The sequence below is a fragment of the Maniola hyperantus genome, chromosome 17, assembly GCF_902806685.2.
Source record: "Maniola hyperantus chromosome 17, iAphHyp1.2, whole genome shotgun sequence".
Taxonomy (NCBI): domain Eukaryota; kingdom Metazoa; phylum Arthropoda; class Insecta; order Lepidoptera; family Nymphalidae; genus Maniola; species Maniola hyperantus.
In genome coordinates, this window is record NC_048552.1 from 11,284,307 (window position 1) to 11,294,848 (window position 10,542).

A 10,542-nucleotide genomic window follows, 5' to 3' on the forward strand; every position below is an offset into this window, starting at 1 on the left:
AATAAAATTTCGTATTTACGTTCAACGTTTAATACTACACTAAGGGATAACGGTATTATTTTATGGTAACATAGAATTTTAAATATAAATTTTCATAAAAAGCATGCTTCAAATTTGCGCTCGGGCGGCCCACACTGTACCCCGTCAGTCGCCCGCAACGTGTCTTGAGAGCACCCGTGTACAACTTCAATCTCACTACGTCTACACCTATGCGTCTTGAACGCGGGATGCGGGAGCGTGACACGATGCGGGATGCGGGAGCGCAAAACGATGCGGGAGCGCGACGCGATGCGATATACATGCACACTTAACTGTTGTTATCACGTAGGTGTGCATGGTGCCATTAAATATCGTGGGGACGACCACCGCGGCTGATGTTCCCGCTTCGTAGTCGCATTGGTCGAGTAGGTTTGGATGATGCTTCAGACTTCACATCCTCCCACCAGTCCAGACCAGAAATTTGGAAATTATTAAATTCCAAACCCCTGCCAGAAATCGAACCCGGGACCTCCCAATAACAAGACCACAGAGCTTACCACTGCGCCAGGAAGGTCAATTTTGTTAAAATGATGGTAAATTAATTCCATCACTAAATGTGGTCGCCCAAAATACATAAGTCGGATTCTCATACCCACGGATATTATATCACGCCATTTAAAGCGATTACATTTATCTTCATTGTTGTTATCATTCGTTTATTTTTTAATTAAACTTTATCTCCATGTCGCTCTTATCACCACAATAAAATTCGGTAATAACAAAATTTCCTGCAGTGCAATTTGAAATATGATTGATAAAGTTGCTGTCGTGACAGGCTCTAATAAAGGCATAGGATTTGCTACAGTTCGAGAACTTTGCAAACGTGGTGTAAGATATGTTTACCTAACATCGAGGGACGTAAAAAGAGGCCAAGAAGCAGTTAAAAACTTGTACAAAGAAGGCTTTAAGCCTCTTCTTCATCAGCTGGACGTTACTGATAAAGACAGTGTAAAAGTATTTGCGGAACACCTAAAACAAAAACATGGTGGCTTGGACATCCTCATTAATAACGCTGCACTCATTACGTCTAATTTTAAAGAGACAACTTATGAAGACTCAGTACAGGTACTCAATGCTAACTACTATAGCATATTAACTATTCAAAAGTATATATTTCCAATTCTGGAAGACAATGCGCGAGTTATAAACATGTCGAGTGATTGTGGTCATATTTCCAATCTAAAAAACACCTACTGGATTAATCGGCTTATAAAGAAAGATATTAAGGTGGAAGATATAAATGCATTCGTGGAATGGTTTTTGGATTCTGTTAAAAATGGGACCCTTAATGAAGAAGATTTTGGGGAAACGCCTCTTTTAGCGTACAAAATCTCTAAAATTGCTGTCAGTGCTTTGACAAGGGTTCAACAAAAAGAAGTGGGACGTGGTATTTCTATTAATTCCATACATCCAGGATTTGTCAAGACTGATATGACAAGGACTGTTGGTTTGATAACCACAGAAGAAGCTTGCAAAGCTCTTGTTTATTTGGCTTTGGATATCGATCAGTCCTCAAAAGGAAAATATTTCTGGTTTGATAAAACTGAAAAAGATTGGGCAGATCCCAACCAGAAGTTATACGACGACTTTGCAGAATTTGAGCAGTTATTAAAAGATAATAATAAAATTTAAAGGCGCACCTACTAATTAACATACACCTATTAAACACGGTAAAGATATTGTTAAACATTACATTGCAAAAAAACCTAATAAAGTCTTTGATTTCAAATTTTTATTGTGTTAAGTTTCAATAGACCTTTAGTTTATGTGAGATAGGCTTGCGCTTGACAAAAATCATCAATCAATACTTATAATAAAACTGTAACAGGTCAAATTCTGTACATCAATACTTATAATAAAACTGTAACAGGTCAAATTCTGTACATTGAAGATATTTTGAAAATTTTTTTTCGAGGGCACTCTATAATCGATACTGAACCCAAAACTGTAATTTTTTTCATTTTTGTCTGTCTGTCTGTCTGTCTGTCTGTCTGTCTGTCTGTATCACGGCCGCGCATCACGCTGAAACTACTGAATGGATTCCAATGAAACTTGGTACGATTTGAGGTCATACTATGAGGAAGAATATAGGATACTTTTTATCCCGAAATTCAGCATGGTTCCCGTAGGAGAGGGGACGAAAGTTAAAATGTATACTGAGTTGTAATTCATTAACGCGTAGTCCGATTTCATTCATTCTTTTTTTGTTAGAAAGGGGATATTTTAAAGATTGTTCCGTAAATATTTCAAGGTCATCGGTTTTTAACCGACTGTCAAAAAGGAGGTGGTTCTTTTTTCTACATCGATTTTTTCGAGGTTTCTGGCCCGATTTGCAAATTTTTTTTTAAATCAACAAAAAAAGTTTACGTCGTGGTCACATAAAAAATTCTGGATTCAACTCCTTAATCCTAATGCTGCAGGGTTACTGCCCGCCTGGGTTATCAAGATTCAGGAAGTGTTCATAGTGAATTCATATTGTAGGTACCAAGCAACGACTTTATTCTCAGACTTCAAGTCTCAACTCCTCAACCCTGATGATGTAGGGTACAGCACTCCTAAACTATAATGTTTCAGGAACTGCGGATGATGCAAAATTATTTTAGGTACCAAGCATAGGCTACATCACTGAACTTCGGATCCTAACTCCTCAATCCTGATGCTGCAAAGTACTGAAGTCCTAAATCGTGGGGATTTTAGAATTTCTGATAGTGAATTGATATTTTAAAAAAAAATAAAAAATTTGAATCGACTGTTAGGCGAAACGAAGTTCGCAGGGTCAGCTAGTACATAATAAAAAGCGATAATATTGGTCTTCGTTAGAGGGCGCTTGACTAGAAGATACCTATTCAGTCTTGCCTTGAAGTTATTTATAAAAGTTATACTTAGCTACCTACCTCTTTACCAAATTTCGTCAAAAACTATACACACATGAAATATTCATTCTATTTTAGGCCAAATTTTAATGCAACTTTGTGCGTAAATAAACCATGTAAAAACAACAAAATTGGAAAAGTAACGACTTCCACGCAAACTTTTATTAGTAATAATTTCAAATAATATAATATTAAGTTAGTTTAAAAATGTTGATTAGTTTCAAAATTTATGATATGATTTTACCCTTTTTGCAACCATAAACAACTTTAAGGTGGTTTGATACAGACAATTTTCTGAATTTTCCCAGATTTGCACAAATATGAATTAAATGAGTATTTTTGACCAAAGTTTTATAGAAAACATGTAGATGTATAAATGTTATGCCCGCAAAACTCATTACCATTAGCCTTCGATGTATGATTAGTCTACTATTTTCGAAAAATAACTAAAATTTGAATTTTTGCGGCTCATTGTATCAAATCACCTTAACGTTTTAAGATAATATTTTGAGACTAGATGATGCCCGCGGCTTCGTCCGCGTGGATTTAGGTTTTTTGAAATCCCGTGGGAACTCTTTATTTTTCCGGGATGAAAAGTAGCCTATGTCAAGGCCCCAGGATGTAAGCTAACTCTGTACAAAATTTCATCAAAATCGGTTGAACGGTTGGGCCGTGAAAAGCTAGCAGACAGACAGACAGACAGACACACTTTCGCATTTATAATATTAGTATGGATAATCGTTGCTGATTCGTTTATCATACTTTATCTGTATGCAGCTCTTATCAATGCTATAAAAATTTTGGTGCTAAAAAAATTTACCTCAGTGTAAATTAAAACATGGCTAGCAAAATTGCTGTTGTGACAGGCTCTAATAAAGGCATAGGATTTGCCACAGTTCGAGAACTATGCAAACGTGGTGTGGGACACGTTTACCTAACATCAAGAGATGTGAAAAGAGGACAAGAAGCAGTTGACCAATTGATCAAAGAAGGTCTTAAGCCACTTTTCCACCAACTTGACGTCACCGATAAGGCCAGTGTAAAATCATTCGCGGAATACCTAAAGGAGAAGCATGGGGGCTTGGATATTCTCATTAACAATGCAGCACTCATCACGTCAAATTTCACAGAAACAACTTATGAAGACTCAGTACAGGTACTCAATGCTAACTACTATAGCATATTAACTATTCAAGAGTATGTTTATCCCATTTTGAAAGACAACGCTCGAGTTATAAACATATCAAGTGATTGTGGTCATATTTCCAATCTTAAAAACGCGTATTGGATCAACCGACTTACGAAAGAAGATATTAAGCTAAACGATATAAACGCATTCGTGGAATGGTTTTTGGATTCTGTTAAGAATGGAACTCTTAATGAAGAAGATTTTCAAGAAATGCCTCTTTTAGCATACAGAATTTCTAAAATTGCTGTGTGTGCTTTAACAAGAGTTCAACAGAAGGAAGCAAGACGTGGGATATCTATTAATTCCTTACATCCAGGATTCGTCATGACTGATATGACAAGGACTGCTGGTTTCTTAACCATAGAAGAAGCAAGTGAAGCTCCTGTTTATTTGGCATTAGACATTGATCAATCAGTAAAAGGAAAATACTTCTGGTTTGACAAAACCGAAAAGGACTGGGCAGATCCGAATCAAAAACTGCACAGCACCTATGCGGTGTTTGAGAAGGTTTTAAAAGATCTTAATAAAAATTAACGCGTATCGTTAAAAAAATATATTGCATTATTAAAAAATAAAATAATTTATTTTCTTTCACTTAATATTTTTCGACTTTGTTTATTTTCTTTGTGACTTTCTTTTTTTTCAACTAAAATAAATCCTATAAAAAAATATTGAAATTGAAATAAGTAATATAATAACTAAATTTAGTCCAAATTAACTTTGAATAATATAACATGTTTTTATTATCTCTGTCATCCCGTTTAAGGACCTTTCATCCCGTCTCGCGGAATCCACGGGGGACCGGAGGGCTGGCAGTTACCTCGGTCAGTATAATATTAGTCTGGCCATTCAACGAGGTAACGCTGCCAGCGTTCTGGGCACCCTGCCTCGTTGCGGTGGTTTAACTTTAGATGATATTTTCGATATGTAATTTTCACCTTCATATTATAATTAAAAATTAATATTTGGTAATAAAATTATTTATTCTAGAACATTTTAAGTAAAATTAGTTTTAGTTTTAAGAGTTTAACTTTCTATCCTAGAGACCATACATGCCCTTGAAACGGTAATGATTCATGAATCATGATCAATTCTTTCTCATACATGAGACTGCTTGAGCAGTTGGCAATGACTGCTCGAATGGTCTTTAACAATCAATTGATCGAACTACCCCTGTATGGCAGTTCATACAATCAAGCAGGCAATCAAAAAGTGACTGCAGCACTTGTAAATAGTTGCAAAAGGTCATGTCAAAATGATATCGAGAAAAGTATTTAAAGTATTATAACTAGATGATACTTGAGACTTCATCTGCGTGGATTTAGGTTTTTTGAAAATCCCGTGGGAACTATTTGATTGTCCTGGATAAAAAGTATTCTATGTCCTTCCCCGGGATGTAAGCTATCTCCGTACCAAATTCCATCAAAATCGGTTAAGCTGTTGGGCCGTGAAAAGCTAGCAAACAGACAGATGGACAGACAGACACACTTTGGGATTTATAATATTAGTATGGATATGGATTTAGAGACGTAAAATCCTTTCTTCTTATTAGATCTTCATTGGATCTACTTCATCATCATCATCATCATGATCAACCCATCATCGGCTCACTACAGAGCACGGGTCTCCTCTCAGACTGAGAAGGGTTTTGGCCATAGTCTACCACGCTGGCCATGTGCGGATTGGTAGACTTCACACACCTTTGAGAACATTATGGAAAACTCTCAGGCATGCAGATAGATCTACTTAGAATTAATGAATTAATAATTAGAATTTTCAGATGTTTAACAAGAGCGAAATTTGAGTCAGTTAGTTTTCAATAGAAAATCATATTTTGTAAGTCAAGGCAGCATTAGAGCCTTGCAGTTATGACGTTTAAATCCCGCACTGTCTCTTTGACTTTATAATGAGATTTAAGAAGGATTAGCCGAGAATAGATATAAAGGAGTACAGTTTAATTATAACTGTATAATTAACTAAGAAGATTGCCGGTAATTAGAATTTTTATCTCTTTGATATTTTTTGCTATATTTTAACCCAATAGCGTAAAAATAGATTTCGTTACATTTATGTATTTTATAGATAAGGATAGAGGGCATTTTAATACTGCAATTGTTTGGAAATAAAAAAGCGGTAAATTGCGAGTCGACTCGCTCAAGAAGAGTTCCGTACCATCATACAAAAAATAACATTTTTGTGTAATGTAACCCAGAAATACATAGTTTACGGATTTTTCCCTTATTACTTGTGTAATACATTGCTACCTGCCAAATTTCATTATTCTAGGTCAAAGGGAAGTACCCTATACATTTGATTCCCTTGTCTTGCCAAATAGACAGACAAACAACGAAGTGATCCTGTAAGGGTTCCAGTTTTTTGAGGTACGGGACCCAACAAATTTAACTACTTTACGACGTGCCCAGTTCATTAAACTAAGAATATCGACGAATAGATTGCTCTAGTCGATCTGCCAGTTCTTTTATGTACTCATATAACATGACATGACTGGCCAAATCATGATATCGCCAATTAATTAAACGATCGGACGCCGACATTTATATAATACTAGACGATGCCCGCGACTTTGTCCGCGTGGATTTACATTTTTCAAAATCCCGCGGGAACTCTTTGTTTTTCCGGGATAAAAAGTAGCCTATGTGTTGATCCAGGGTATAATCTATCTCCATTCCAAATTTCATCCAAATCCGTGCAGCCGTTTTTGCGTGATTGAGTAACAAACATCCAAACATCCACACTTTCACATTTATAATATTAAGTAGGACTAGACGATGCCCGCGACTTCGTCCGCGTGGATTTCGGTTTTTAAAATTTCCACGGGAATCCTTTAATTTTCCGAAATAAAAAGTAGCCTATGTCCTTTCCTGGAATGTAAGCTAACCTTGTACCGAATTTCATCAAAATCGGTTAAACTGTAGGGACGTGAAAAGCTAGCAGACAGGCAGACAGACAAACAGACAGACAGACACACCATCGCATTTATAATATTAGTATGGAAGTATGGATAATAAAAATCGAATCTTAATAAGAAATTCAAGAAACATTGAAATCTTGAGAAAAGGGAAAATGCAAGATAATAATAAGGTAAACAATTTCCTCCCACTCAGTAAAGGGTAATCGCGGTATCGCACGCAACCTACTTATTTATACTGAGGGGTGATGAATCACTCTATTTTTTCCACTTTCGACTTCGCCGCTACGAATTTTTATTCAGATTTACAATATCTGTGCTTTTAATCTTTGATGTAATAAATACGAGCGACAATAAAAAGAAAAAAGACTAAGATTGGTAGGGTAGGGAAGGGTATAGGGTAGGGTAGGGTAGGGTACCTACTGAAATATTTTTTTTGTAGATGTTTGAAACTGACTTTGAGCATAATTATTAGTTTTTATAATGATCAGGTTGAACCCATGTAAATTAAGTAAAGATCTGATAAATAGTAACAGCAAATATACAAATCAACAAATTAAACAACCTTGTTAATCCATGTGAACAAAATCGCGGGAAAATATATTTGTTTTGTTTCTTATTATAGTTTACTCCATAATAAGAAACAAAATAATATGATAAAAAATTCAAGAAACATCGAAATCTTGAGAAAAGGGAAAATGCAAGAGAATAATAAGGTAAACAATTCCTCCCACTCAGTAAAGGGTAATCGCGGTATCGCACGCAACCTACTTATTTATACTGGGGGGTGATGAATCACTCTATTTGTTCCACATTCGACCTCGTCGCCGCTACGAATTTGTATTCAATTAAATTGGATTATAAGCCATGATAGCCTAGTAGTTAGGACGTCCGCCGTCGATACGGGAAGTTGAGGGTTCGATCCAGGGTTTAAAAAATTTAAGGTTGGATACAGGAAAGGATTATTGTTTTAAATTAGCAATCAGATTTTTTTGGTTCAGTAAGTGTATTAGAATAGAATAGAATAGAACAGAATTTATTTTATTCAAGTAGACTTATTACAAGTTCTTTTGCATCGTTAACTAGTTTAATTTACCACTGGTTCGGAATGCCGTTCCTACCGAGAAGAACCAGCAAGAAACTCGACGGTTGCTCTTTTCAAGTCATCAATTTACAATATTATTATACCATACTCTACAAGCAATTGCAGCCCCGTGCATTGCTGGAGCGAGTCAAATCCAAGCTTTCTTATCATTTACATACATAGTCTTCCACTGTATAATATGCTTTTTTTAGGAGCATACTTTTGATAGATTTTTTAAACTTGTGTAAAGGCAAGTCTAAAATTGTTTGTGGGATTTTATTATAAAATATTTCTTACACCCATTCCCACAAATGACTTTCCACTTTCGCGAGGCTTATTTTGCTTATCATGATATCAATGAAACATAAATTGTAACTGTCTTCACTTACGGAATGGAATATTTCTTATAATTTTAATGCATCGTCATTACATCGAGTCTTGATAAGCACTTGCTGATAAGGATTGTAAACAATAATATATACTATCTATACTAATATCTGTCCCGGCTTTACTCACGTGTTTAGTCGACGTTAGCCTGACTAGTTTCGAACCCATCCGGGGTTCTTTTTCAAGGGAGTCAGTTCGCGCACGCGTCGCGATTGTGACCCTTGAAAAAGGACCCCGGATGGGTTCGAAACTAGTCGGGCTAACGTCGATTAAACACGTGAGTAAAGCCGGGACAGATATTATATATAATGGAAATCACTCACAATAGTTTAAACGCTATAATATCTATACTAATATTGTAATGCGAAAGTTTGCCTGTCTGTCTGTCTGCTGGCTTTTCACGACCCAACGGTTTAGTCGATTTTGATGAAATTTGGTACAGAGTTACCTTACATCCCGGGAAAGGACAAGGAGGCCACTTTTTATCCCCGAAAATTAACGTTCCAATGGGATTTTTAAAAACCTAAATCCACGCGGACGAAGTCGCGGGCATCAACTAGTTCTCATTATAAAAGTCAAAGAGACAGTTTGGGATTTATTTAAACGGTATACTTAAACTGCAACGATCTAATGCTGCTTTCGTTTCGGTCCGTTATAATCAATACTCAACGTTTTTTTTTTGTAAAAGCACATATGTCACTGCGTGTTGCTAAAAAATTTGTAATTAGTGATGATCATTTAAATGAAGATCATTTCGTTATGCTAATTTTCATTTTCAGGAATCCGTATACGAAGGGTGCATCTAAGTGGTGCTAAGCCTCCGCTGTCCGTCCGTCTGTCTGTCTACCAGCGGACTGTATCTGGTGGAACGTAATAGACAGAGAGTTGAAATTTTCCCTGTGTATTTTTATAGTCGCTGTAACAACAAACGATAAAAAAAATCAAAATAGCCGCCATGAAACAAAAACCGGCCAAGTGGGAGTCGGACTCGCGCACGAAGGGTTCCGTACCATTATCTATAAAAACGAGCAAAAAAATCACTTAAATATTCATTTTATTCTATTTTTCACTATTTGTTGTTATAGCTGCAACAGAAATACAATCATCTCTGAAAATTGCAACTGTTTAACTATCACGGTTCATGAGATACAGCCTGGTGACAGACGGACAGACAAACGGACAGACAAACGGACGGACAGCGGAGTCTAAGTAATAGTCTAAGTAATAATCTCCTTTTACACTTTGGGTACGGAACCCTAAAAAGTGGTGTTTCTTGTACAATAGTAATGTGCGTGTCTGTTACATATCCTAACGATAACCTAGTTCAAATCACTTACGCAGCAAACCATCTTTGAAGGCTAACTCACTAGGTCATGAGTCCAGCGCTCCGTCAGCAAGAAACTACCTCATTGCCATACGTGACTCCGCAACTAATAGGCTACTTGACAATTTTTTTAAGTTGGTCTTAAATGGTTAATATTTGTCCTATTATATCAAAAAAATTAACACTATATTTTTTTGCGCCCTAAAAACCGTAAAACTTTAATTTAAAAAAATATTTTTCTTAGACAGGTGAAAACACTGTCGGCCATGTTTACGGTTTTTAGGGCGCAAAAAAATATAGTGTTAATTTTTTTGATATAATAGGACAAATATTAACCATTTAAGACCAACTTAAAAAAATTGTCAAGTAGCCTATTGGGATTTAGCTATATTTTAACATTAAGGTATTTAAACCAAGTGAGAGATGTGAAGAGGGGCAGTCTGTCGTCACACCTCGACGCAGTCTCTTAGTTAGGTTAGATTAGATTTAGGTCGTCACCATGTAAAACTCTGCATCTAACCTCGGTGCAGAGTGCAGACGTTAGGTTAAGTTAAAATGTAACGATTTAAGAATATAACTTAGTAAAAGCCTATCTTCGTTTCCTTCAAAAATCCTTCTGGTTGCCGCTTACGTAACTTGTCTGACACGAACTTGACCTTTTTTCGATTAACAACGTAAACAAAACCGTACACATAGGCCGCGCTTATCACAATTATA

The 10,542-nt window shown here is 36.2% G+C and overlaps 2 protein-coding genes across 2 annotated transcripts; both read left to right on the top strand.

The window, feature by feature from the left end:
- Positions 1–350: 350 nt before the first annotated feature.
- On the top strand, positions 351–4,635 carry LOC117990266 (carbonyl reductase [NADPH] 3-like). The gene is made up of 2 exons (XM_034977730.2): positions 351–408; positions 3,738–4,635. The coding sequence occupies exon 2, from the start codon at positions 3,751–3,753 to the stop codon at positions 4,633–4,635; it is 885 nt and encodes a 294-aa protein (XP_034833621.1). The 5' UTR covers positions 351–408; positions 3,738–3,750.
- LOC117990265 (carbonyl reductase [NADPH] 1-like) lies at positions 775–1,671 on the top strand. Its single transcript, XM_034977729.2, has one exon. The coding sequence runs from the start codon at positions 787–789 to the stop codon at positions 1,669–1,671; it is 885 nt and encodes a 294-aa protein (XP_034833620.1). The 5' UTR covers positions 775–786.
- Positions 4,636–10,542: the final 5,907 nt, after the last annotated feature.

What these genes read in the sequence shown, in the direction of transcription:
- LOC117990266 (XM_034977730.2), top strand. Translation starts at nt 3,751, where the DNA reads ATGGCTAGCAAAATTGCTGTTGTGACAGGCTCTAATAAAGGCATAGGA.
- LOC117990265 (XM_034977729.2), top strand. Translation starts at nt 787, where the DNA reads ATGATTGATAAAGTTGCTGTCGTGACAGGCTCTAATAAAGGCATAGGA.